The sequence below is a fragment of the Strongylocentrotus purpuratus genome, unplaced genomic scaffold (assembly GCF_000002235.5).
Source record: "Strongylocentrotus purpuratus isolate Spur 01 unplaced genomic scaffold, Spur_5.0 spur5_scaffold_11, whole genome shotgun sequence".
Classification (NCBI taxonomy): Eukaryota; Metazoa; Echinodermata; class Echinoidea; order Camarodonta; family Strongylocentrotidae; genus Strongylocentrotus; species Strongylocentrotus purpuratus.
Genome location: NW_022145596.1, coordinates 20,492,489 through 20,519,331, shown reverse-complemented (window position 1 = coordinate 20,519,331; position 26,843 = coordinate 20,492,489). Strand labels below are relative to the sequence as shown.

At 39.0% G+C, this 26,843-nt stretch overlaps 2 protein-coding genes across 3 annotated transcripts in view; one reads left to right on the top strand and one right to left on the bottom strand.

Moving 5' to 3' along the window:
- Nucleotides 1–3,624: 3,624 nt before the first annotated feature.
- Nucleotides 3,625–26,843, top strand: part of LOC576511 (centrosomal protein of 135 kDa) — a 39,322-nt gene continuing 16,103 nt past the window's right edge. The window contains exons 1-16 of one of the 2 annotated variants that reach the window (XM_030980874.1): nt 3,625–3,744; nt 4,144–4,391; nt 6,911–7,063; nt 7,522–7,681; nt 8,709–8,938; nt 17,964–18,092; nt 19,102–19,383; nt 20,272–20,422; nt 21,070–21,377; nt 21,850–21,996; nt 22,445–22,537; nt 23,304–23,366; nt 23,801–23,974; nt 24,481–24,558; nt 25,273–25,424; nt 26,263–26,378. In XM_030980874.1, coding sequence (XP_030836734.1) covers nt 4,233–4,391; nt 6,911–7,063; nt 7,522–7,681; nt 8,709–8,938; nt 17,964–18,092; nt 19,102–19,383; nt 20,272–20,422; nt 21,070–21,377; nt 21,850–21,996; nt 22,445–22,537; nt 23,304–23,366; nt 23,801–23,974; nt 24,481–24,558; nt 25,273–25,424; nt 26,263–26,378 — 2,395 coding nt within the window. In that variant the 5' untranslated portion in view covers nt 3,625–3,744; nt 4,144–4,232. Of the gene's footprint in view, nt 3,745–4,143; nt 4,392–6,910; nt 7,064–7,521; nt 7,682–8,708; nt 8,939–16,485; nt 16,746–17,963; nt 18,093–19,101; nt 19,384–20,271; nt 20,423–21,069; nt 21,378–21,849; nt 21,997–22,444; nt 22,538–23,303; nt 23,367–23,800; nt 23,975–24,480; nt 24,559–25,272; nt 25,425–26,262; nt 26,379–26,843 lie in introns of those variants that run through there. The other variant, XM_030980875.1, reaches the window with a different exon arrangement.
- Nucleotides 11,478–14,743, bottom strand: LOC100891213. The gene is made up of 4 exons (XM_030980876.1): nt 14,642–14,743; nt 13,439–14,078; nt 13,092–13,190; nt 11,478–12,414 (listed from the first exon to the last, which is right to left on the bottom strand). Exons 2-4 carry the CDS (start codon nt 14,063–14,065, stop codon nt 12,022–12,024), a joined length of 1,119 nt encoding a protein of 372 aa, XP_030836736.1. The 5' UTR covers nt 14,066–14,078; nt 14,642–14,743; the 3' UTR covers nt 11,478–12,021.

Below are 26,843 nucleotides of genomic sequence, written 5' to 3'. Positions count from 1 at the left end.
AGTTGTGAATTAGATGTTTCTGATGACTTGTGATGACTTGTGTTTAATTGTGGTGAGTTGTGTTGGAATCGTGGTAAATTGTGATTTATGTTCAATGGTTGGCTGTGGTTGGTCGTGATGAGTTGTGGTGAAGTATGTTGATTTGCAGTGGTGAGTGACTTGTGGTGCATCATGGTGAGTACCGTAATTAAAACGAGATGATTTTGCATTTTCGAAGATGACATCGTTCCGCTAAAGGAAGCGTATAGAAGCAAAACTCAACCTAAATCAATAATCTTGGTGTCATTTTCTTCAGTATGAAATACATTTCCCGATAGTACCTTCTTTTTAGGGGAAGGTTTATAATTCCTACATGAAGCATGAGGTAATGCATTTGTTTTAAGGGACTGAATAGGGGGAATGGCCCCTTTGCCACCCCTCCTGGCTACGCCAGTGCAAGCGGGATCAAACCGTCTCTTGCCCGTCGCTATGGTACGTTCGACACCATCGCCTACATGTATATCCAAGAGATGACTTCCGGTTTGCCTTACGAGATGGGATTCCTCCAGCGTTTCTCAAATGCGGTAGCAGCCATCTCGGAGGACTTGTCCATTTTCTTTACCTACGATGTCTGCTACTTCATGTTTTCCTTCCAATTCTCATTCTCGGCTGGGATATCGCATATGTTCTCTACGATGCGCAGTTGATTTCGATCAACTTTGACTTCGCAGTGGATATTCCTTTCCCTCTCCAACCTAATGTCATTTCTGTAGGAGGATTGACTTCCCAACTAGTAAAATACCTAAACAAGGTATGACATTTTATTTGTACAATCAAATACTTTACTGCCATCATTATTCTTGTATACCTTTGTTATTTGCAGGCAAAGTCCATTTAGCACTGATCACCAATTATTATTCAAAAAGGATTTGTTGCCCTCATTTATAAGCAGACTACTTTAATAAAGAAGAGAGGTCTTGAAGCTGTGTCTGTCATAATCCTTTCAGTGCCAGCAAGATTTTGAAAAATGGTCACGAAAGGCCTTGCATTAAAATTTTACTTAAAATACACGTTTTAATGTTGGATTGGGCATATAAAATATCCCGTGCGAGTAAACTGTAACATGAACCTATAATTTTTCTCTTTTCAGGAAGAAAAGCGTAGCCATTCTTTGCCAAAACACGTGGTCAAACACTTTTATTAGTGGGCGGGATTTTCCGCCAACGGCAAATAAATGATTGAAAGAATAACCACACTTCATGGGGTTAGGTGTTTAGAATAGAACTAATAGATCTTATTTAACATCAATCCTAACTTGTCTTGTCATAATTGCTTCATATATGTCAAGTCAAGTGAATTAAACCCGGGAATTAAAGTGGATATGATGTCCCTTGTTAAATGTGCTTGATTTCATGCAAGGAAGGTCTCCCTAAATTCTGATGTCGGATATTGACGTTGTTTATGTTGTGTGGAAAAGCATGTAATAATAATAATAGCTCGTTCTTATATAGCGCTTTACAGATAAGTATATTATTACCCCGGTCATTGGATTCAGGCTTACCCGCACACAATGTATGCACATTCTCCACTCCCTGGGGAGCATTCCAACCAGGCGTCATTTTTACATGCGCACACTAACCTTGCTAATCCAACCACATTAGCTTTCGCATCCTACCGGGTACCCATTTAACACCTGGGTGGAGAGTGGCAAATGTAGATCAATGTCTTGCCAAAGGACATTAGTGCTGCGGCGGGACTTGAACCACGGACCTTGTGATCCACAGTCCGGCGATTTATCCACTCGTCCACAACACCTCTACATGTATATACACATCGCCACTTCTTGTCCTGTGTGGTAAAACTATTTTTAGATGTTATTCATAAATGAAACCTGGTGCAGATCTCAACAAGTAATGTGAAGTGTACTATCAACAAATAGAAATACCGTTTTGGAATTAACTAATTGAGGATATGAAATTCAAGCCTTGAATTAAGTAGTATGAGGATATAAAATTCAAGCCAGCAAATTGATTGATTCTTGAGAGAGAAACAAAATATGGCCTTGAATGTATCTGTTATAGTCGGAATGTGATTCCGGTTTAAAGGTAATACAAAGTTTTGGTACATTTTGAAAATTGGGTGGATAGTGATTCTTTACAATTTTGATATATTTGGATTCCCCTGTGGATGTATTATAAGCACACAAATTTTTAGCCACTAAAACACTTCTGCTTTCGAGAAAAATGGAATATAAAAATTTACCGGTGCTTCCGGTAAATTTTAATAAATTTCAAATAGCGCCTATACGGCCGTACAACGGTAGCTGCGACCATGCACATCTCAGAATATGTAGTTGTGATATATAATTTCCAAACGGGAATAGCTAATCGGTCGATTTCAGTCAAGAAATATTGCTTTATAGCTTAATTAATATACTGACATTGAGAGGGAGCTTTTCAACATAAAGAGTTTATTATTGACATTTTCATAACTTTAGACTCGATTTCAACCGCGACAACAATCATTGAATATTTACGGATCGCATATGCTTCCAATATGTTCTTTTGAACCAAATTCATGACCCCATACCAAAACTTTGTATTACCTTTAAGTGCACGTGCCTACCTGCAAAATTAATACAAACAATTAAGTCAATTATGCTGGCACGAATCATCTCCTGATGACCATGGTATTTCCTGATCACTCTCCCGAAGACGATCAGATCATATTTATTCCTGATCAAAAAGTCGAGAACCATCTTAGCGGAACTCACAAGCTGCAGGGCTCTTATTTCTTTGAGAAAATAATTACATGGTGTTTTCCCGAAAACCTACAATTTTTAATGATAGATTTTGTCAATATTTATCTTATCATGTTTTTTCGTCTCCATAATAAACTTTTTTTCTCCATATAGCCCCGAGTCTGGAATGTGAGAGCGAGCAAAACAGCTTTAAAAAATTCGTTATACGTGATAATATAAAGTTATGACTCACAATATTGCTTACAGCCTTTCTGCACTAGTTTGGCCAGGATGGATTGGACCTCCCTACATGGTCACTGACAGGTGGTTATCTCATCAAATCAGCTCTCAACATTAAAAAAAGGGGATCATTGGGGACCAACGAGTACCGTTTAGGAATTGTTTGATATATAGAGGGCGCCAGACGCGTACGCGGGGGGGGGGGGGGGGAGGGGGGGGGGGGGGGGGGGGGGGGGGGGGGGGGGGGGGGGGGGGGGGGGTTAGGGTTACCCCCCCCCCCCCCCCAATTGAGGTTTTTTTTATGTGTATGTTTTGTGTATGTTTTTTTGGAACCCCCCCCCCCTTTTTTTATTTTTTTTTATTTAATTTAAAAAAAATTTTATGCCATAGCTAACCTAATAAAGGTGACCTTACCCCCCCCCCCCCCTAACGGAACAACGGAACAAAATGTCAAATTTTCAAATTTCGAGACCAAAAAAAAAAGTGTTTGAACAACCCCCTCCTGATCGATGATGATGGTGGTGGTGGTGGTGATGATTTTGATTATAGTTGATTTTTCTTCTTCTCTTTTCATTTTTGTTGCATACATGTAATTATTTCCCATGAGATTTGTGTTGGTTTTTGCAGATCATTGGGGCCGTCGACAGCTAGTTCCCTAGCCTGCTTTTAGTCTTACCGATAGATGGCGCTTATATTCTATTTTTTTGTGCTAATCCTTCCGGCGGACAATTTGAAGCTCATTATTTTGTCGAGGAAATTGCGGGAGATTTTAGTCAATTTGATAGGTGAGTTTATCTATAATCCAAGTTGCTTATTACGCTTGATGATGTTGATACTATAATGTGTGAAAATGTTTCAATCTTTGTCAGTAACACTTGTTTATTCGGCAGTTTGTTTATGGTCGAAGTCACGCAGCTTAGCGGGCTTTCAATGTTCGGGCTCCCCGGAACTCCCGGCCTGGAACGTTGTAGATTGTATGTAGCATAGCGTTGGAGGGATCGGGAAGAGGGAATAAATTAAAACTGCAAAAGTTACGCACTAACTTAGAGTCTACTTTGCTTTGAAAGATAACAAGGCCTTGTCCTTGTTTTACCTTGGGCAGAGTTATTAATTTAAATTAGTTCTGTATAATCTGAAATAATATCATCCTCATTTAATTTAATTGACAATTCATTCGTTTTCAGGAATTTTTCTTGACCAGCGATGTGGCTGATCTGATAGCTGGTCTATGCCTTTTGAAATTTGAGAGCTGACCAAGACAATTATCTACACAATGACGACTGCGCCAGAGAGAAAGTACACAGCGCTACGTAAGAGGCTTGATCAACTTGGGTACCGACAGGCTCTGGGTATAGAGTCTGTGCCGCTTGTTGAGAAACTATTCAGTGATCTCATTCATACCACAGAAAGTCTGAAGAATGCCAAATTACAGGTGAACATTCTAGTTTTATATGCGAATTGGAGCCTTTTAGTAAGGATGAGAGATTAGCAGTGTAGATCTACATTCCAAAATCTAGATAATTTTATTTGTTCATTTTAGAAATGAAATTCAACTAGAGTCTAGAATCATTTACAACCATAGGCGCCGGAAGTGGGGGGGCAGGGGGGCAGTTGCCCCCCCAGTCAAAAAAGTGGGGGGGCAAAACGCATTTTTGCCCCCCCAAAACGCCCCCCCCCCCCTCCAAAAAAAAAAAAAAAGCAGTAAAGGAACAAACATGGATTGTATTTTAACCCAAAAGAACATAACAATAATAAAAACCTGAATTAAATCACATATACCATTCCATTCAAAGAAAAGAAAAGTTCACAGGGATTAAATTTCATAAACATTGTGCATGCTACCTATACGGTTTATGATAGCGATACGCGCATATCGTGGACATATTGTGCGAGAATGGGAAAGCGTGTCTGTTTTTTGTTTTGTTATAGGGGTGAGAAGACATGAGCCCCTGAACGCTGGCGTACTGATGGGGGGGGGGGGGGGGGGGTATCTATACGATACCAGTGATTTACAAATGTTGCTGTTATGACATGATTTTCCGGTATTTTTTCTCCATTTTTTTTGTAAGTCATACCTTTTTATGCGTTTGTTGGAAAATAGCAAATTCCCAAATTACAGTCGGGCGAAAAATACGCTGATTTAGAAGCCTTTATGTAAAGGTCTGCAAAGTGGCTGGGCTCGAGCCCCCCCCCCCCCCCCCCCCCACTTTTTGAAAAAGTATGTTAAAGACAAAAAAAAAAGAAAGACGGAGAGAAAAAATAAGTGACCTGCCAATGTCACAAATAAGGTATAAAAAATGCTCATCTGACCGTAATTAAATGCCTAAAACCCCAGAGCTTACGGGTGCTGCGCACCCGGTCCCCAACAAGGGCCCTAAGGCGGTCCCCTGGATGCTCATCTGACCGTAATTAAATACCTAAAAGCCCTGAGCTTCCGGGGGCTCTGCCCCCTGGACCCCACTAAGGGCCTTATAAGGCTGGCCCCTGGATGCTCATTTGACCATCATTAAATACCTAAAACCCCTGAGCTTCCGGGGGCTCTGCCCCCTGGATACTCATCTGACCGTTATTAAATACCTAAAACCCCTGAGCTTCCGGGGGCCGTGCCCCCTGGACCCCACTAAGGGCCCTAGGGCGGCCCCTGGATGCTCATCGGACCGTAATTAAATACCTAAAACCCCTGGATGCTCATCTGACCGTAATTAAATACCTAAAAACCCCGAGCTTCCGAGGGTTATGCCCCCTGGACCCCACCAAGGGCCCTAAGGCGGGCCCCTGGATAATCATCTGACCGTAATTAAATACCTAAAACCCCTGAGCTTCCGGGGCTCTGCCCCCTGGACCCCACCAAGGGCTAGAAGGCGGGACCCTGGATGCTCATCTGAGTGTAATTAAATACCTAAAACCCCTGAACTTGCGGGTGCTCTGCCCCCCTGGACCCCACCAAGGGCTCTAAGGCGGGCCCCTGGATGCTCATCTGACCATAAGTAAATACCAAAAACCTCTGAGCTTCCGGGGGCTCTGCCCCCTGGATGCTCATCTGACCGTTATTAAATACCTAAAACCCCTGAGCTTCGAGGGGGCCCTGCCCCCTGGACCCCACCAAGGGCCCTAGGGCGGCCCCTGGATGCTCATCTAACCGTAATTAAATACCTCAAATCCCTGAGCTTCCGGGGGCTCAGCCCGTTGACCCCCTGCCGAGGCTGGACCCCACGCCAATTTACACTCTACCTGATCGTTAATACTCCATTTTGAAAAACGTTCCGCGGGACCTGCATGTAACGTGTAAGACTGGTGGTGATGCAGATTTTTTTTCGTCTGCCCCCCCCCCTTCCGAACGTTTTTTCTCATTACGTCACTGCCCCTGGAAGGTGAGCCCCCTAGAATGTTTGCCCCCCCAATCCCAAACTGCTTTCGGCGCGCCTGTTTACAACACTCAGCAGTAAATAAAGGAAACTCTAGCCTTAATGTTAATGGTAAACTAGGGAGTAGGGTCTAGAGGTCTGCATGTAAATGTTCTCTTATTTCTCTAAATAAAACCAAACAAATCAGAGAAGCAAACTGGTGAAAGTTTGTACAAAATCAGATTTTTTTTAAATATAAAGTTTTGATGTTTTTCTTCTTCTTCTTCCAGTTAAATACAAATTGCCGTTGACGTATGATCGTACTTGATAATGTTATATTTTTATAATCTCTATATATGAGTACTCCAATTGGAGTAGAAATGAAACTTACAATTACACTTACAACAAGATTCACTTTGATGCTAATGTACTTTTTTTCCCCATCAGTATCTAGTAGAAGCCATTACAGGTATTTTTAAACACATGCGAAGGGTTGAAAATTTGAAATAAATATTAGGAAGAATATTTTATGATTTTCTAATAGACCCATCTGATCTCCATGAAAGCTATCAGCAATGTCTTTCATATTATTATTCATCAATTTCAGGCAAATAAGACCGTAAGAGAAAAGGGCAACTGGGAGGACCAGCTTGAACCCTATCGCAGTGAGAACACAAAGCTAATCAGGGAAAACAACGAGCTTCACACACAGCATATCCGTCTCAAAGATGAGCTTGACGCTACATCCAAAGACCTCAAGGTAAGCATTATCAGTCAAGATGCTGTACAGAATCAAAATGGAAAAAATATGCCTCCTGTTTTACCTTCCATGTATTTTTAGTTCCTGTAATATTTTATGTTTTGGGAAACTTTGGGCATTTTAACTAATTTTTGATGAATCAAGAAATAAAAGGTAATTAAATTGCACAAGACTCGATGTCAGGCAAAGTTCTAGGATAATAAGTTATGGGGGCTGTGCATGGCTTGAGGGAAGAGGGCTTGGAGTACTTGCTTCTTTTCTTTATATGTACATGTTTCTCAGTTAAATATATTTATAATCAAGAACAACTGGGGGAGAAGGCTTGAAGAAAAAAGGGCCCGAGTCCCCAAGCCCCCCCCCCCCCTCTTTATATTTGTATCAAATGGTATTTTATAGTGTGTAGCCCTAATCTGAATTTCAGGTTTGAACAAGTGTTATCTTATTCCTTCAATTTTCAGAGTACGATAAGGAAGCTTGAGCATGAGAATGCGGACCTGCGCTTCCTGAACTCGCAATACGTCCACAAAGTCCGAGCCCTGGAGAAGGAATGCAAGTCCAGGAATGATCGTATCAGTGACCTCCAGGAAAAGAACTTTCACGCCGTAGTCCAAACTCCAGGTATGGTCATTTTGCTTTTTAAAGACTCCAAACTCTGTTTAGTTTGCAGGCACAAACCCATGTCAGTCGTTGCGCAACAGTGTCTGCGCTATGAGATTACAATAGGCTCTGTACTTAAAGTGCTCCTGACATGGCCAGAGACTGATATATCTAGGCTCTGCTCAAGGCTTTAGGAATTATGGTAAAGTGTCAATTTAGAGTGCCGTATGTGCTCGCAGACATAACGCTGTAAACCACATATCTGTCTTAACAAGATAGGTAAAACAAAAATCATGCTGCTTATAAGTATCGGCTTGCATGGTGATGTAGATATACAGTAGGCTTGCACTATGTGAGAGAGAGGAAGTATTGGCTCCTGACGACGGATAGTCAACCTGTTTGAAACGTCGAGCCACTCCGGCCACCTAGTTCTGCTTAAAACTATAAGCTAAGAATAACCAAGTCTTTTTCAGGACTACACCACCAGTCCTTTTCAGGACTACACACACTCAAGAAAGAAAGATTATCGAGAGTTCTTTTCAGGACTTCCGAATCCTACCTCTCTCTCACATGGTGCAACCGCAAGCCTACTGTATAAAAAATAATTTAGTAAAATAGTTAGTATTCATATATATACTAGTGCATGAATTAGATTTAAATGATATTTGTATGATAAATATTTATCACGATTACAGCTGACCATGATCAAGTGGAGGAAAATAGGATGCTGTGTAGTCCTAGCAAGGAGTATAAAGTTTGGTTCAGTATTGCTGAAGCCTCAAGTTGTTGCACATAAATGTATAAAGGTTAACATTACTTGGCAAAACTGAATAAGAGCAGCATTGATATTTACTGGTATTCAGTTGTAATTTTATATTTGCAGAGACCACAAAGTGCTTTTTCTAAGTACTTTCCTGGGTAAGCAAAAGCATACTATTGACTTGTAGAGGTACTGTACTTGAAAAAAAAGAAAGAAAGAGCTCACAAGGGTTTTCAAAGACCTCATAAGAACATTGATTAAAGATATCCTTACATTTTATTGATACAGGTGGACGCAAGAAGAACATTCCTTTCAGACGTCAGCGTATGGATATTGATTGCTCTGTCCCTCCGCCCAAGTTTTACTCCACCACCCCTCCACCCGGAGTGGACGACCCCTACGTTGCAGACCTGATTCACGTTGCCGATGAGAAACTTGATAACATGCAGAGGGAAGTGGATGATGTGAGGGACCAACATGAAGCAGACCAGAGGGCCATCAAGAGCCTTCGGAAACAGGTAAGCAACGTTCCCTCTTACTGACTTACTGTAAAACCAAAAGTGTTTCAATTTAACTTTCAGATTTGTAAAGGAGACGATTTTGACGACAAGAAACTTTCATCCATAGCAAAAAGTAATTGTTGATTCAGTTAAGTCAGTGGCATGAAATTTTTGTGAACCTGAACTACAAGTGTGAGAAATTTTGCAAATATTCCATTCACACAAAAGTTTACTTTTTCAGTAGATTGTATCATAATTTGTATGAGTGTATGATACCCAACATAACTCCTGTCAACAACCGTTGAATTGTCTTTGGGTCACCTTGTCTTATGCTCGAGTCACACCTTTGCGTATTTGGCTTGCATATTGCTGTGTATTTATGGCAAGCCATTTTAACATTTAATCCTATTTCTTGATATCAAGAAATAAGAATAAATGTTAAAGGTAAAGACCAGTTTTGGAACCCCCCCCCCCTCTCAAAATATGAAATGGAAGCTCTTATTACCAACCATGTGAAAGAATATGTTTTGACTAATACGTGATACAAATTTTGCCGAGAAACTGCTGATCAACCTTTTCTGATCGATTCCACAACGTTTCTTTCACAATGCAATTGCTTGAGCATAACTGTTCTTTATCTTTAAAACGGCTTGCCATAAATTCGCAGCAATACGCAAACCAAATATGCAAAGGTGTGACTCGGGCATTAGGGTCTATTGCCATGTAATTATTTGTCCAAGGAAAGTGCTTTGACATAAAACTTCTTTGTCCTGTTTAGTGTTTACCCTCCTCCTATAATATTATCTGTACATCCTTTGGTTTGAGAAGTGTTCCAAATCCAGCAAATAGATAACTAATTAAGAAAAATATTGGCGTTTATGACAGCTTATCACTTTAAAGGTAAAGACCAGTTTTGGAACCCCCCCCCCCCCCTCTAAAAAAATGAAATGGAAGCTCTTATTACCAATCATGTGAAAGAATATGGTTTTACTAAATACGTGATGATACAAATTTTGCCGGGAAACCGCCTACTAATTGATATATTTGGTAAATTATCATATCGATCCGGCCTGGATAGATATCGCGAATGCACTTCGACATTGAACATTTAGGCATTTATTTCTGCCTATTTGCAATTTAGGTTGAAGAATTGCCATCTTAACCGCTGAAGGCAATATTTGAACAATATTGAATGGATATTTTGCACCCAAAACCCTTGAACGGCAATTTTACCACTACCGGTCTATATGTATATCTTGAATCAATCTCCCTTTATTGTAACTATCTTGTTTTTATCTTTGTCTCTCAACTGGGGTTTTCGGGATGTGAGCTACTGTCATAAAGGACTTTATTTTAAACTCTAGATGTTTCAAGTTAAAAAAAGGAGAGAAAATACACTTTTTTAAAGCATGTTTTTGGGGTGAGAGGCCGTGATCCATTTCATGTATGGACTGTTTTGTATAGAGTAATGTCCTTGTTAAAGACAACAAAACCAAGGTATTGGCTTTTTATCAGAATTGTTATTGCTGCTATTCATGGGAAATAGTGAGTGGATTGGAATTACTGTACGGATGACTAACCAATAATTGCTAAATGCATTTAAAGTATGTGTGGATGACAGATAGATAGATAGAGAGAGAGAGAGAGAGAAAGAGGGGGGAAGGAGGAGGCAGATAGAGAGAAAAAGGCATGAACAATAAACAACATGCACAATTTTGTGTACAAAAATTCACCTTAGAATTCTAATTATTCTTAATGTTATCAAACATTGACTTCCCCACTTAAAGTAGTCACCCCCCAAAAAAACTAATGACAACTGATAATTATGGACAAGTTATATAGATGGAAACATTTTCTCTTGAAATTGAAAAACACTAAGAAATAGCTGAAAATCATGTACATGTAGATATCATGGAAAGGCGTAAAATGCAATTTTGTGACTTCATGTAGCTGTGTCTCACGTGTGACATAACGAATCTTGACACTCTACGGAAGACCGCTGTAGGCAGAAAATCGGATCTCAAAATTAACATTTTTGTGAGATGATTACTGCGGGCCCCAAACATATAAATATGCAAAAAGTGAGAGTAGGGAAACTACCTGTAGGTCAAACTGTTTCATGCAATCCTGAAATAAAATTGGATAGACTTGGTATTATTGTTGTACATTAAGTTCCATGTTTATTCTTTCCAAAAACAATTCAAGTTAACAATATCAATAAACAACCAATGTAAAAATGGTCAAGCATAAAACTGGCAAAACATTGGCAAGTAATAAATTAGTACAATAATTCAGTGTATAAACCAGAAGTAATAGAGTACTTGTTACATAAGCCCCATAACCCGACAAATTGCTCACACATGCAGCAAGCTCATTACAAACTTACAAACACATTGGCATTAATCTGTCAGATTAATACCTGTACTGTGTGAGTCGAAAAAAGTTAACAACTTGATTATTATTTTGATAATCATCTATTAACAGTAAATTATTATACATCTTATGAAAAAGTGTTTTATCCCAAATCATTTGGTATCATTTTTGTGTGGTACCATGCTTGGATAAACAGGAGACATTGTTTAAGAGAGTGCAAAAATCAACTTGCGCCAAAGTAATACATGTGATGTTTGAATAAAACAATTGGGATTTGGGTATTGATTCGGTCTTTGCATATCCAAATAACATCTCTAACAAAATTAATCATCAGCCACAAATATCAAATATCAAAGAACATTTGCGTGCACGTGTTTGTGACTTTATTTCTGCAAAAAGCAAATGCAATGCATCTCATTTGATTTTGATACATTCAATTCATTCTCTCACTCTGATACTTTTGTGCAAGTCGATTTTTGCACTCTCGGAAACAATGCCTCATGTTCATCCAAGTGTGAACACATACATGTACATGTACCACAAAAAAGGATGCCAAACGATTCAGGATATAACACTCTTTCAAAACATGTATGATAACCTTTTGTTCATAGCTGACTTTTAAAATAAATGACAATTATCTGAGAGAAAACTTTTTTTTGACCCACACAGTATTTCCAGCCAGGTTCAAGGATCTATTTCTTTGTGTTCTGTGAGTTTTGAGATGCTGATCAAGTTACATCTTTGCGCCTTGACTTGACAAATCTCTTCGTTGTTCCTGCTGGCACATCATATGTCTTTTCCAACATTTCCAGCCCCTGTTCTGTCAAATAATTCTTCTTCTTCAGTGTCTTCAGTACTTCCTGCAGAGAATCAACCTTTTTCTTCAGTCTCTGTGCTTTAGCCTGAGATGTCTCGAGTTGTCTTCTCACGGAGAACAGCTGATCATTTGCCTTTTCTAGTTTCCGCTTCATGCTCCTTGGACTTTCTTGGATGGAGTTTGTATGATCATGATTTGCACAACAATCTGCTCCCTCCCAACATGAACACTCTTCAGAGCAAAAGTCAGAGTCATCTTCGTGTTCAGGCTCAGGTGGTAATGGAGGCTTGCACTGTTTGACAGTCTAAAATGAGGAGAAAGAAAAGAGAGAGATGGAATTTTATCCTCAAATGTTAAATAATAGCAGCTTTAAATGTGAACTGTATTTAGGGAAATTCTTGTCAATTTTCAGATGGCGTATGTTGTAATCTCAATGCAAATTACGGTAAAACGGGGAAAAGGAGATTGAAAAGACATACAAAACTGCAAGACCATTGCCACAAAAATACAGTCAGTTTTATATTTAAAGATGATCAAGCTTGGGTATATAGTGGGCAGCATACAGACGTGCGATACCTATACCATCTTGCACATGGGAGAGTACATGTAATACCTGTTGGCTCAGTGTTATGTAGTAATCGCCAACTTGCCTACTTCACAAACGACCGAGATTATTCGTGCCGCGCCTGATTTATCACAAATTTCGATTGACAGTTTGTAATTTTCTTTTAAAATATCAATGTGATTAATTGAAAACATCTAAAAATGCACATTAGTTTTTTACATGATATTTCACTTTGTATGCACTAGGGCTGCGACGAGTAGTCGAAAAAACTAACATGTAAGTGATGTAACATACATGTAGTAAAGTGGAATAAATACAGGTGGACAGGGACAAGTCACAGTATCCATTCTTGTTATAAATATACATTCATTTGAACTTTACAAAAAAATGATATGAATTGATACACCTGTACTTACTCTAACCGCACACTGCACTCCTTTTGAGCATTCAAGAATGTCTTGGGCTCGCTCTTCATCCGCATGTCTGACATAGTCAATATATAGTGCATCGACATCCTGCAGAAGGAAAGAGATCAAATTGATTATGTATAATTTGGATTCTTAGGACGGGAAAAAAGGGGGAGGAAAAATAATCGTCCCCTTTGGTCATAGCTTATTTAAAATGTTGATACAATCAAGTTTAGCTGGGATGTTCACCAACATTTCATAAATGCTCAATGCCAACTTCACATCATGATCACTAGAATCTACTGGTACAATACACTAACACTAAGTAACAGTCTCATTAAAAATCAAATTCTTACTCTTTTTCTGATGTATATGGATTCCTTGCGGCTTCGCTTTGGTATGTCAGGCTCATGCGATGTATAAAGAGGACTGGGGGAATCACTTGAAGGAGGTAGATGTTCGTGTAAGGCAGGTGTAGGTACTGTACAGCTGGTACTGGTTGTGGTAGAGCATGTACCTGTAGGTGATGATGATGATGATGATGGAGATGACAAAGAGAATAGAGAAGTTGGGGAAGTCAAGAACCAGTCTGATGGGAACGGCTGTTCGGCAGTGTTCAAAGAAGGCAAGGAACACTTCTTCAGGGAAGGGGGCCGGGTCCTGAGTCCTCTTCTGTACATCTCGACTTGACTTTGCTCATAGTCCTCACGCACAAAGTGGCCACTGCAGACAAATATCTTGGAATAAGTGTTTGCATCCTTCGCTTCAAATTTTCGTTTTTTGCCGATGAAAGTTATCCACTGCTTTTGAACGTTGTCGAAATGTTCCTGCCCAACTGGCATCTTTCCTGGCATTAGGTGCATGATGAAACCCTTATACAAGGTATTGTCACAGCCATATGCAATGCAGCGGGAACCAGTTTTCCTCTTCTTCCTAATGAATTCCTTTGGCTTGTCTTGGTCTCCATCTTCTGTCAAATCCATCTCCAATGCTTGACTGTGAAGACAAAGAAAAGGAAAAAAATAAAAACAAAAGAGAGTCAATAGGGCTACTATGGAAAAAATTCATTGGTTGATTTAAAGTACTGTGTCAGTATTGGTGTTGAGTATAGAAAGACAATTTAGATCATGTTATCGATAGCACAGTGAGTGACATAACGTCTAATCAATCATCTTAAAATTCCACGCAAAGGCTTGTTGATGAGAAATGGTATTTAAATTTCATCATGTTGACAAATGAAAATCAATCGGCATTGAAAAAATATCATCACTCCTTAAAACTATATACTTTGACTGCATGATTCCCGACGATTTGCAGTCATCTTAACTGAAAGTAATTTGTCAGTATTACTCTAGTCTGTAGTGTTATTGTCATGAATTTTAGCTAGCCCGTCCGACCAGGCCAGGCGAATCGCTCGCGACAGGTCTGAGTTAGTTACTAGTTAGTTAGTGCTATATTTCGATCTATTCATATATATTTTTAAAAGTTACATGAGTATGACATGTTAAACATTTTGAACATTATTTCATCATAACAGTTGCAATTTGTAACATGTTTACCTTGATTCTAATGTTGACTGGCTGAGGCGATGCGCTGGCCGCCGCTGCACCTTGGAGTGTAGTCAACGAAACGTGCAACATCAGCTCCCCGGAGCGACTCCGGAACTGGAACCGGAACTGAGCTACAGTCACAGGCCCCGCTATAACTGGAGTCGTCAAACACGCAAATCTATTCTACTAGTCTGAACCACGTTTATAGCCTATAATTCCGTCATAAAGAGTAAGATAATACCACAAATGTTTTCTATAACGTTTCAAGATGACACACTCCTGAATAAATTGTAAACTAATGCGAAAGAACGACAAAATTAGTAACGAGCAAATTGCCGTAGATATATATATAGGTGAACAATCTAGCTGGCCATCGTGTCCAGTATGTGACGTCACAATTCCGAGCTCGCCAGCTCGTGTGTTAGGCTTATGTTCCGGGGTTTAGGGGTCCGAGATTTAGGGGTCCGAGAAGAGTCTTGGCAAAACTGCATTTTACGCCTTTCCATGATATCTATATGATTTCTCAGCAAGTTATTCGTGTTTTTCATGAGATAATCTTTCCATCCATATGTTATTTGTTCTAATAATCAGTTGTAATGGATTTTTCTTGGTGTGATTCCTTTAAGAGCTATAGAGTCAGTAAGTATAATAGTCTGATTTTCAGACCATTGTACCGAATAGTACGTTTTATGCTGCGCAAAGATTCATTCAGTTTAATTTTGGCCATCACAAGAAGTGGGTTATTGATGTAGACAAATACCCATGAACCCTTTACAGCTCAGTCACTCAATAGTGTCTGACAATGAAGTCTAGCAAGTAAACGGGTTTCCTTGCATAATTTGAAGATAAGGACACTGCTAACGTTTCAATTTTACAGATAGGACATACATAATTATAATTCCTGCAAAGTTCTACAGAATTTGATGTTGGCTGCAAAAGGGACATATATATCTTTCATAAAAAAGATACATGTAATAGTGATCTGACAAATATTTCTTGAGACGATCTATTCTAGAATCGTATAATCATATGCAGCATTAATTCCCAGTCACACGACATCAAATCGATTCGCAGATTATATCACCCTGGATAAAATGAGTCGGTCAGTTTGAAATCGTCGCGGAGTTGGGTTGGCGGTGAGACTAGTAGTAGTAGTAATACAATATAATTTACAAGGATATTAAGGGGCCGTACTCGCCTCAAAATTGTGTGTGGGTATAACCAGGGATTTGTAATATAACCATGGACCTAGTAGGTCCATGTGGTCGTACGTAGAGCGACTATGTGCCATTGTAATACATGTACTAGTATTTCGTGACCCACCCCCTCCCCTTTGCGCAAATGTTGTACTTAGCCGCAAATAGGGACTTTTAGATTTGCACGAAGACAATGTGGATTGCTACGGTCGACGTCCTTTTAATGCACTGCCTTGAATGGACGTCACACGTATCAGGCTACGCAAATCTAAAAGTCCCTAATATTTACAGTTACAGTACATGTATTTACTTAGCGTCACGTAATCCCCCTATAGATTAATGGATCAACCCACTGATAAAGTTGCTAGGCAGGAGTATACATTTTATGTACTGCATGGCGAAGTGTTGCCGCGCTGTGTTTCATTGATGGGAAATATTACTATTAGCCATTTTTTTTCAACGTCCACCTCTTTTACTTTGCTCATTTACATAATATATGACAATATGGCTAGGGTAATAAATCATTCTTTTCTTGTTGGGGATCGTTGAAGCGCGCGGTGTCCTTGGCAAGCATTGGTCATCAGCTGGGAATGAATGAAGAGAACGAGAGAGAGAGAAAAAAAAATCGATGGATCTCTGTTTACATTTTACAATAGGGAGGGGTCAAAAGGTACACCGCGATCGTTGAATGCGGTGAAAAATTCAGTTAGGATTTGAATGCAAATACAAATACTACTAGTACTACTACAAGAACAGCTGGTGCTTGTGACTGTGTGTGGACTGTACAGCCGAGTGCACTGTCGGCTGCTAGTACAGCTCTATTTTATACTACAATTTCCTTTGCATGGATTTAATTTTGAGCTCTCAAAATGTCAGAACGACAGAGGAGCGGAAGAAAATCAAAATCGAGGACTAGGGTGAGATAAAATGTTGTTTTTATAAGCTAATTTGTAGGATGGTAGTCTAAGAGAAATTGATTTCATGTGTGCTGCAGTACCGCGGAGCGGAGACCGTTGATGTGCGCTGTACTCGGTACGTTCACAGTTTGATGGCAGGTGTTTTTCTGCTTGGCTATAGCTATTCAATTCAATTTGAGGCACGGCGTCTACTGCACTGTATACATTTATCTTGGTATTGTAGAGTAATATGTTAAACCAAAATGATGAACGAAAATTCCAAGTTTCTTGGCAGGGCCTTTTTCCAGTTCCCCTTTATTAGTTCTAGTTCAAGTTGAGGCAAAAATTTATACTTTATAGGCATGTGAAGTAGGGTTATTTCTATTTTATACTTGATATTTCCACCAACATTATAAATAATGCTTGTATGGTTATAGTATAATCAATAGGTCCATACGGTGTCAATGAAGAAAAAACTCCAAATAATTATTCTTCCCCCCCCCCCATTTTTTTTTTTGGGGGGGGGGGGTAGATCTATTTTAGATGGTCTTTTACATTGGGAATTTAATGTGGAGTGTTTTTGACAATGGATATAACAATTACTAATACAGTCTGTAGTCATAAGACGATTCTCTAGACATGGCATATGAATGGTACAGTGGAACCTCAGTATAAAGAGCTCTGACATAATAATGAGGTATCTGTTGTGACAAGGTGATTTTGTTGTTGGTCCCAGCTGTTTATATATATATATTTTTTAAAACCTGATATAACAAGGTAATTTCCTCGTTCCCAAGGACCTCGTTATAATGAGTTTCCACTTTATAGGTGGCTTTCTTATCGAATCTGATACGGTTTTAACAATACTATAGTGATATCAGTATGATATAACCGACTTATAAAAAAAAGTTATATAGCTTGATATCAACTACAAAATTATATAGTCAAATTAAAGAGCTTTTTTCTCTCCTCTTTGAGATAATGATACTTATAATTATGATAATGGTAAATTGGCATAATTGTATTCTGCTGAAGTACTTTTTTGTTCGTTTGCAAAGTCAACCTCTTCACAAGAGTCTTGTGTTTATGCACAGAAAAAATTGAGACATTATTTTCTCTTTGATTTTTAGCTTTTCTGGAGCGTAATCATTCTTTATTTCAGTTCATTTTTACACTTTCTGTCTGTTAAATTTTGAGTTGATCACTGCCTCTTTCTTTTGCTCATCCATCCGTTTCTAGGTTGACAACCGGGATCAAGAGATATCCCGGCTGAGCCGTCAGCTAGAGGGCGGTAGACCTCTTGATGTGATGTCAACGGAAGCCAAGTACCGCAGCAATGAAAGGCTTGTTTCCCATCTCAATATCCAGGTACATTTAAATCCTTTCAAAGTAGTTACTTATTTTTTATTCATTATTATTCATTTGACAAATCTTCTTCTTCTTGAATCACAAAGTAACAATGTTCACTCTTGATTATATTTTCCTAATCCAGTGTTGAATGCATTGCATTGCTCAGGGGGTCGATGCTTTAGGGCCCTGTTTCATAAAACTTGATATCAATAACTAGTTACAAGCTACTGTTATAAGCTACTGAAATCATGGCATCTGATTGTTGAGAGCAAATTTGACATAGAAATTTAGCAGTTGTTATAGATAGCAAGTTTTATGAAACAGGCCCCAGATCTTCTAGGGTGCAAGGGTCTGGTAGATGTGGGCAGGCTAGGAGATGTTGTATACAATGTGGCATACAGGATAAAACAATACATTCATAAACAAATTAGAAAATGAGTGATTGAAAACACTGAGTGTAAACTATCTTGGTTGCCTGGGTATTGAAAGAGCTTCGTTCATAACCATGACTTTGCTCAGGTCTCCCCCCCCCCCCCGACTTAATCCTGACCAAGCTAGCACAAAAAGGGTAGAAGTATACCATCTGAATGTGATCTGATTTTGGGGCAAATAATGCAATGTCATGAGATTCATTGATGTAAACATGGAAAAAATTACTGATTAAGGTTCCTAATAATAATATAAATAGCTGGGCCCTTTCTCGTGAAAGAGAGCTGAGATTGATCCAGTTTGATCATTATTTGTCCAATTAATTGTAAAACTTAAACACTCTGAACTCTTTAATAGAGAGTTACACTTGATATCGAGGTGTTAATTTAATCATAGTTTTGGATCATTTGCAACAGAACAGATGAGGTTTTGCTTCTAAATTGTGGGTTGTTCATTTTTGTATATATTGAAAACTTCTTTCCTTACATCTTTGTATGCCACAAAATGATTTCCCAGACTACCAGTTGTTTATTAACGTCAACTTTAACCTGTCCGTTAAATGTTCTCAAAGTCAAGTTGTATTTCTTGTGTGGAATAGATCGAGTACCTTCAGCAAGCAAACCGTGAGCTCGACCGCGAGTTAAAAGACACACGCCTGGCACGTGAGTCGGCCATCGAGGAGAACATCGTGCTCACGGGTCGCAATGACGAGCTTGCGGGAGAGCTCCGTGATGTGGACAGGCTCGCCAAACGGCTGCAGGCGGACAAGAACAGCGTCGTGACCCTTGCGGATAAGGATCTGTTTGAGGCTAAGGCGGAGATCAGAGGATCAACGCGGGAGATCAAAGACCTAGAGGTGGAAGTAGAGCAACTGAGACAGGTAATCTTCAATATAAACAGGGGACCATGGGGGTGTTTCACAAAGATCCTAAGTTGAACTTATCTCTAAGTTGGACTTCACAATTATTGAAAGATGTTGACTTCTATGAAAATATTTTGTAAAAGTTATTTTAAAAGGTATAAAATGTTGATTCACATCTTTCATATTTTCTATTATCAAGGAGATTTCATGTTCTTGATGTGGAATTTATGAAAAGTCTAAAACACTTCAAATTTAGCTTTTGAAAATATTTAATTTTAAGGCTACAAATGGCTCTCCATAATGTTTAGGTCTAACTTAGAGTTAGGTTTGACTTCGGATCTTTGTGAAACAACCCCCAGGGGGCCAGTATGCACATACCCCGGCCTCACTATAGCTCCAGACCACAATATATCACATTTTTCAACAGGCACCTACTGTGCCGGACCCCCAATATTTTGCTCCTGACCGCCAGGAAAAAATGGTTTGTGAAGAGCAAAGCATAAGATCATCGTTGCTATGAACTTAAGTGTAGACAAAGTTGCATTTGTATACCCATCGTTCCAACATGACAATGTACACATTTGACAGTCCATTCCTTTGCCAATCACAAGACTACACTAGTCCAGTTCAAAATTCATTTGAATGTCAGTTAATTTATTGATCAAACAAAGAAAAAAATACTCCAACTTGATTGCACATGTATATGCAACAAAATATGGACAGCTACATGAATGATACTTCTTCATTGCTTTACATGATTAATGACACGACTCTTAATTCCTAAATTGTTTTATTCCGTATAAATATAATTAATGGCATCATAATCAAGCCAAAAGGAAGCTGTACCAAGTACTTATTGATTGACTCTATCTCTAATCCATTCTATTTCGTATGATTGTGTATCAGGAGAGGAAGAATCTTCTGGATGATATTGATTCACTGAGGACAGACGGTGCTGTCAAACACCAGGACCTCAAGAGGCTTCAGAATCTGACGGACAAGATCCAGGAAGACAAGAGGAAACTTAGCCATCAGGTCAACAAACTCACCTCAAATGGTAAAAAACATAGAGTCCGCTTTGACATAAATTTTAAACAAGGCGGATGGTCCTTTGGTCCATCCTTCTAACAGGGAGGTTGAACGCCGCTTCCGACAGTTGCTTTGGCTTCAATTTTGAACACTTATCAAACTTTAATCCCACACCCAACTTTAATCTAGCTCTAATCATTAAATTGCAACCAAAGCTTAACTTTCATTGAAAACACACAGCCTCAATCTCTTGTATCACTGATCTTACTTGTGTTAAGAATTATGTCTAAATTGAGAGGATGGTCCCTTGTTTTGTATTCAAACTGTATTTTCGTTTGATGCCCTTTCTTTCAACAGGGTATTGATAAAGTGTTTTAACATGAGATGTGGGTCACAAAATATTACAAGGGCATAGTAGGTCTGTAACCATGGGTTACCGGTAAACATTATTTCAAGCTCATATACAGGCGGCGATTGCGGCCCCTTATCTTTGTAAATCATACCGTAGTCACACAACCAACCTGACTTCACGCCGATTCCAAACCGACCGACTCCTTTCCATTCAGATTTATTATGTAATCCTCTGTTCGGGTTGATGTCGTTGTTGGTACATTCCTTATCATATACTTCATATTTTATTTCGTCATATTATTTTCTTGTTGTTGCATCGTTCAGAGCGGGAGTTGGTTCTCGAGCTGGAGAGGATGCGCAAGAAGGTCGGAGGAGGAGGGGGCAAATCCAAGAAGGGCGTAGCCCCTTCCTCCAAGGTGGAGAACTACATGAAGGCCTTGGAGGAGGAGAGAGACTACTACAAGGGGGAAGTGGAGGTGCTGAACAGGATCATACGGAACAAAGGGTTACCCTCCCCCACCCTGTCATCGAGCAGGGGTAGGAGCCCCAAGAGGAGCGGGAGCCCTGGGAAGGGGAGCAGGACTGGGAGCCCAAGCAGGTCATCAATGGCAGCTCAGGATGCAAAGAATAAGGTACAGGAAAGTCGATCACAGTCAATCTTATTACAGTCAAACCTGCTTTAGTAACCACCTGTTTACTAAGACCACCTGTCTGCAAAGACCACATTTAGTGTTTCCCTTGAAAATGGTTTCTCATTGAAACATATATTAAAGGAAGCTGTCTACAAAGACCACCTGTCTCCAAAGGCCACTTTTTGTTTTTCCCTTGGGTGGTCTTTATAAACAGGTTTCACTGTATATATATATATATACTTATTGATTATTATGATTATTATTCCGAAATCAAGAAACGGCGAATTCAAAACAGCAGCAAGATTTTATAAAGTGAGTCACATGAAAGCAGGGAAAACATATGCTACTTGTAGCATTCAGGAAATAAGCCAGTGAATTTGTGATAAGTAAACAATTAATAGGCATGTCAGTATTAAAGATAGCATGATATAGATTTAACTTTAGACTTTGTAATCAATTGGTCTCTCAACAGAGTGTCACCCACTATGAGGCTATCATCAGGGTGCTGGAAGATGAGAAGAGCTTTTACAAGAGGGAATACGAAACCCTCAAGGTGCTACGAGTAGCTCAGCAGGCCAGCCCTGCTAAGAAAGATGTCACTTCTTCGTTTAGAGACTTGGTAAGTTATGCGACAATGCACTTTGACCTCTGGCATGGGGTGGTAACAGTTATCTCTCTGGAATATGGGAGAGAACTACATGATTCTTCAAAGATTTATATTTGACTTAAAACCTATCAGTACCTGCACTAGTTTGGCCAGGAGGGATTAGACCTCCCTGCATGGTCACCGACAGATGGTTATCTCATCAAATCAGCTCTCAATTAACGTAAGAAAAAGGGGATCATGAGGGACCAACAGGTACTGCTTAGGCATTGTTTGCTATATAGAGGGTGCAAGTACCTACAAGTAGTGCAGTCCCGCTTTATTATACCTACAATTGCTAACACTAACTCTTCTCTGTAGAAGAGGCGTGATATTCATTAGGAATTATTCAAGGGCAATCCAACGCAATTGAACAAAACCTTTGTGCAATAACACTTCATGCATTTCCATGTCCTGTGTATAGAGCATTGCTGACGAAGCTGAGATGGTGAATCTGAAGAGAGAAAGGAACGAGCTTCAATCGCTCGTGGACAAGTTTGAGAGACACATGTCTGAGGTAAGAGTTTGAATGTGCATCATTGAGGCTAATGTCCTTTGAGTTGAGAGTCCTGCTGGTGTGTCCGAGGCGGAAATTCCTGGATGACTCTCGAAACTTGTAGGTGCTTCAGGTGATTTGTAACTGTTTTACAGCTATCAATATAGCTCCTTTAGGACCTCGAGTAGGCCCACCACAAAACAACATATTGTTACAAATCTTAATTATTGTCGATTATATTCATAGTCATGATTATGTAAATTTATGCGCATGGGCATTCAATGATTTGGTGAATGGGAGATCAAACTAACCACCACAGTCATTGGTAAATCTTATTTGTTTTTCGTGAATATTTTGCTGTTTTGAGTAGACGTGTGTTGTGTGAGGTGAGAGGGATAATAAGTCAAGAATGTAGAACCTTCTCGTCGTAATAATTTCTATGAATTTTCTTTCGATTTCATATATTGGCAATTTTTTCGGTATTAGTATGTGCTGTCCTCAACTATTTGCCAACTTTGGGGCTTTTGAAAAAAATTCGAATTTCAATATGAAATACTTATGTACTTTGACAACTTTGACAAATCTTCAATTGTGTTCCTTTTTTATGTCCATTTTTTGATGAACATTTTTTCAGTAAACATTGTACAGCAGTCTTTTGAACATCACTTTGTATACATATATTTTAATAGACCAAATTGCATTGAATTGAATTGATATTTAGTGTGATGCCTGTGATATTGTGTTTAATAAGCATTTTTCACTTGAAAATGTCCTTTTCTGATCACAGATTCAAACCAATGTCAAGGTCCTGACTTCAGAGAGAGATAAAGTCAACTTGTTATATCAACAGGTAAATATGATTGTAGATTTACATGAAAAACATAAAAGATAATCATTCAAACAACAAAGATTTTTTTTTAAAGGCCCCTGTTTACAATGTAGTGGGTAAAGAAATGACTTCAGAGAGAGATAAATTCAACTTGTTATATCAACAGGTAAATATGATTGTAGATTTAGATGAAAAACAATTTAGATGAAAGACGATCATTCAAACAACAGCAATTTGAGAAAAGCCCTTGTGTACAATGTTACAATATATAATATATATATTGATCTTTGATGGTGATCTCAATTTGCAACTTTATTTCAAGAAACAAAACAATCCACCAAATATATTTATTTTGTTTTGAACATTGCTCATACACGTACACGTTTCTTATTGTTACCGTTGCCTTAAAAAAAATCATTAGTGTTGATCAAATCATACTTCAATATGTTATTCAGGCTAACGATGAGCTGCAAAGATTGCGGCAAGAAGTTCTCAAAACCCCACAGTCCTCCCGAGCATCCCTAGCGGCCCAGTCCATCCTGAGGAGGGTGGAGAACGAGAGGGACGATGCCGTAGCTGATTTACGTCGCATAACAACAGAGAGAGATAGCCTGAGAGAAAGACTGAAGGTAAGGGAATTAGTATTCCATGCAACCTTCACTTTGTTTTGAATTGTCAAGCCCTTTTGTATAAATCATTTTGTGAGAATATCCCACCAGTATTATACACAAAGGAAATATTATAAATATCTTTTTTATCATATCATATTCATATTACAAGTATACAAATATTTCTTGTCAATAAGTTTTTACACTTTTTATAAGTTTTGACAACCTATCTAAAGTAATTAAATTGTTATTCTGTATAGAATTTAAGATGTCATAGGTAATCATGCACATAGACAAAGATTGAAGTGATGGGTTAAATTATATTTCCAACGGCTAAGTTAACTGAATCAGTGAAATTGTATGTGGAAAAGTAGTCATGTGTTGCTCCTTGAAATTTTGCAGATTTTGCCACAAGCATGGTTCACTTTACTTGATCTTAATTTCTTGTGAGTTTGGACAGTACTGTTTTCTAGTGCTTGTTCAGACCTGTCCTCAGGGTTTCAAAGTGTAACTCTCTTTAATCACAGATATCAACAGATACTAACCTGAGTGACAAGGCAAGGCTAGAGCAGAGGGTGGAGGATCTAGAACACCTCTTGTTAGGGGTAAGTAAGAAGCTTCCGCCTATACTCCATTTGCCTTCTCAAGATATGTTCCAAATAATAATAATTATAATAATATGTCTTGTTCATCGGTATTAGTACTGTTCCGTCTGAAGGCTCTGTAATCTTATCATTATTCCGGCTTTAGGCGAGCTACCATGAAAAGTCACTCAAGCATTCAGGGAATTTCTTCCTACCTGGTACCCGTTTACCTCACCTGGGTGGAGTGTGGCAAATGCAGATTAATGTCTTGCCAATGATAGTGTGATTCCAGAGTGGTAGGGCAGTGATCTTGTGACTGGACGGTCTTGTGTTCTACTCCAAGTTGTTGCGCTGGTACCATGTTCAGGAATGAATGATTCAGGGTGACAGATTTCTGGGTCTCAGGAGATACTATTTACTCTCTTAGCGTCCTGAATAACATTAAAACAATACATAATATAATTACAAATTTGTATGCATTCAGGAGGCAGCGTGAGAGAAGAATGGTGAGCATTTTAGGGTGTAGTCCTTGCTGACCATTAACAGTATCCTAGAGAAATAGGTCTGCACGAAGGTCTTTAGGATAGAGGAGGCTACCTAATGAATTCATCCCTACATATCTTAATGATCTATTCCCTCTAATAGGATCATAAACTGTAGGTCCCCTGGGTGCTAAAGATCAAGCATTCAGTCAAAGTATCGAAACGTTGATTGTTTCTCATTCCAATTTGGCAGGCGGAGCAGGAGCGGAACAGCAGTCAGTCCAGGGTGTCGTCCATGCAGGCTATGATTGTCACTCTAGAGGAGCAAGTCCGCATCCAGGTGTTCAAGATAGAGGAGGCCAAGGAAGATGCATCAGCAAGCAAGGCTCAAGCTTCCAAGCTCAGGTTAGATGCAGTCTCTTGTTGTTTAGTCTGCTTGATTGTCCAATGCATTTTTCACAATCAGTCACAGATACCTGGGCCCCATTTCACAAAACTTGTCATCAGTGACAAATGACTGTATTTGTTATAAGATGGTGAAATTCTTGATTCTGATTGGTTATCAGCAGATTTGTCACAGATTTTGTCATTTGTCATTGAAAAAAGGCTTTGTTAAACAGGTCCCTGGTATGTTGGTAGCTACCTTTTTGTACAAATGTTTAGAAATAATCCAGTCGGTTCCGCAAGTTCCTACCCATAGAGATTAGTCTCTAAATCACTTTTACATAAACTTGCATTTAATTAGATATTGAATTCAGTTATATTTGAATTGCTTTAATGGTTGTCAAGTTCCTGTAGTAACCAAGGAAGCATGCACAGGCAGACAAGTAATCTGAAGACATGCTTCCAGCAACAAAGTAAAAGATTCCAGGAAGAAAGTAGCCGAAGCACAAGGTGCAGCAGAAATAATGTTTGAAGATTCTTGTTTTCGGGGTATCTTCAGCATATTCCATCTGACAGAGAAGCTTTATCGAATGAAGTGGGAAATTAAGCCAAGGATGTCTGCACATAGCAGGGAGCAAGCTAAATCTCTGCCAAATTTTATGACAACCGGTTGACTACTAAATGTTCTCATTTCCATAGGATTAATACAGAAATGGGTTAAAACCCCCTGGTTTCAGTAGATATTAAATAAGAATCCATCTTTCAATTCAAGAACTAACTTCTTTTTTCAATGTTCATTTTTAAAAGCATCATTTTGAATATTCATAACATTGTAATGTTGTCACTGGTTTAATCGCAGATTGATCACAGATCAAACAGAACATTCGGTAGAGGAATACCAGCGGAGGCTTCACATAAATTCAAACAATTTACAGAGTGCGGAGGAGAGGATTGTGAGACTAGAGGAGCGAATAAGTAAGTACAGTAGGAACACTTGGTTTGGAAACTATGTTGTCTCTTTATTCCTAAACCACTATTTTATTGCTCATCTTAGAAATGAGTATAGCATGAGCAAGCCGTTGATTCCATTATAGCATCCATATGGTAAAGGCGCTGGTAGACTCTAGCAAGATCCTATGTTAAATTTTTACCACAAAAACAAAACAAAAATTATGCAGGCTATACATGTACAGCTACTTTAGATCGAACACTTGAATGGGAAACCTACATGGTCTCCTAATTTCTCAACAGCCTTTTTATTAGAAGTCTTTGCAGTTGCTTGTATTAGTAAGAACAGGATGCAGAAATCATTGCTGCCAGTTTAGTGTCAATATGTTACAGGATCTGTTACACCCTTGCAAGACCCTAATATACATTTTTTTTTTTTTTGAAGGGTTATGCAGTTTATGCAGCAAATACACCTTGATCATTATATTGGAA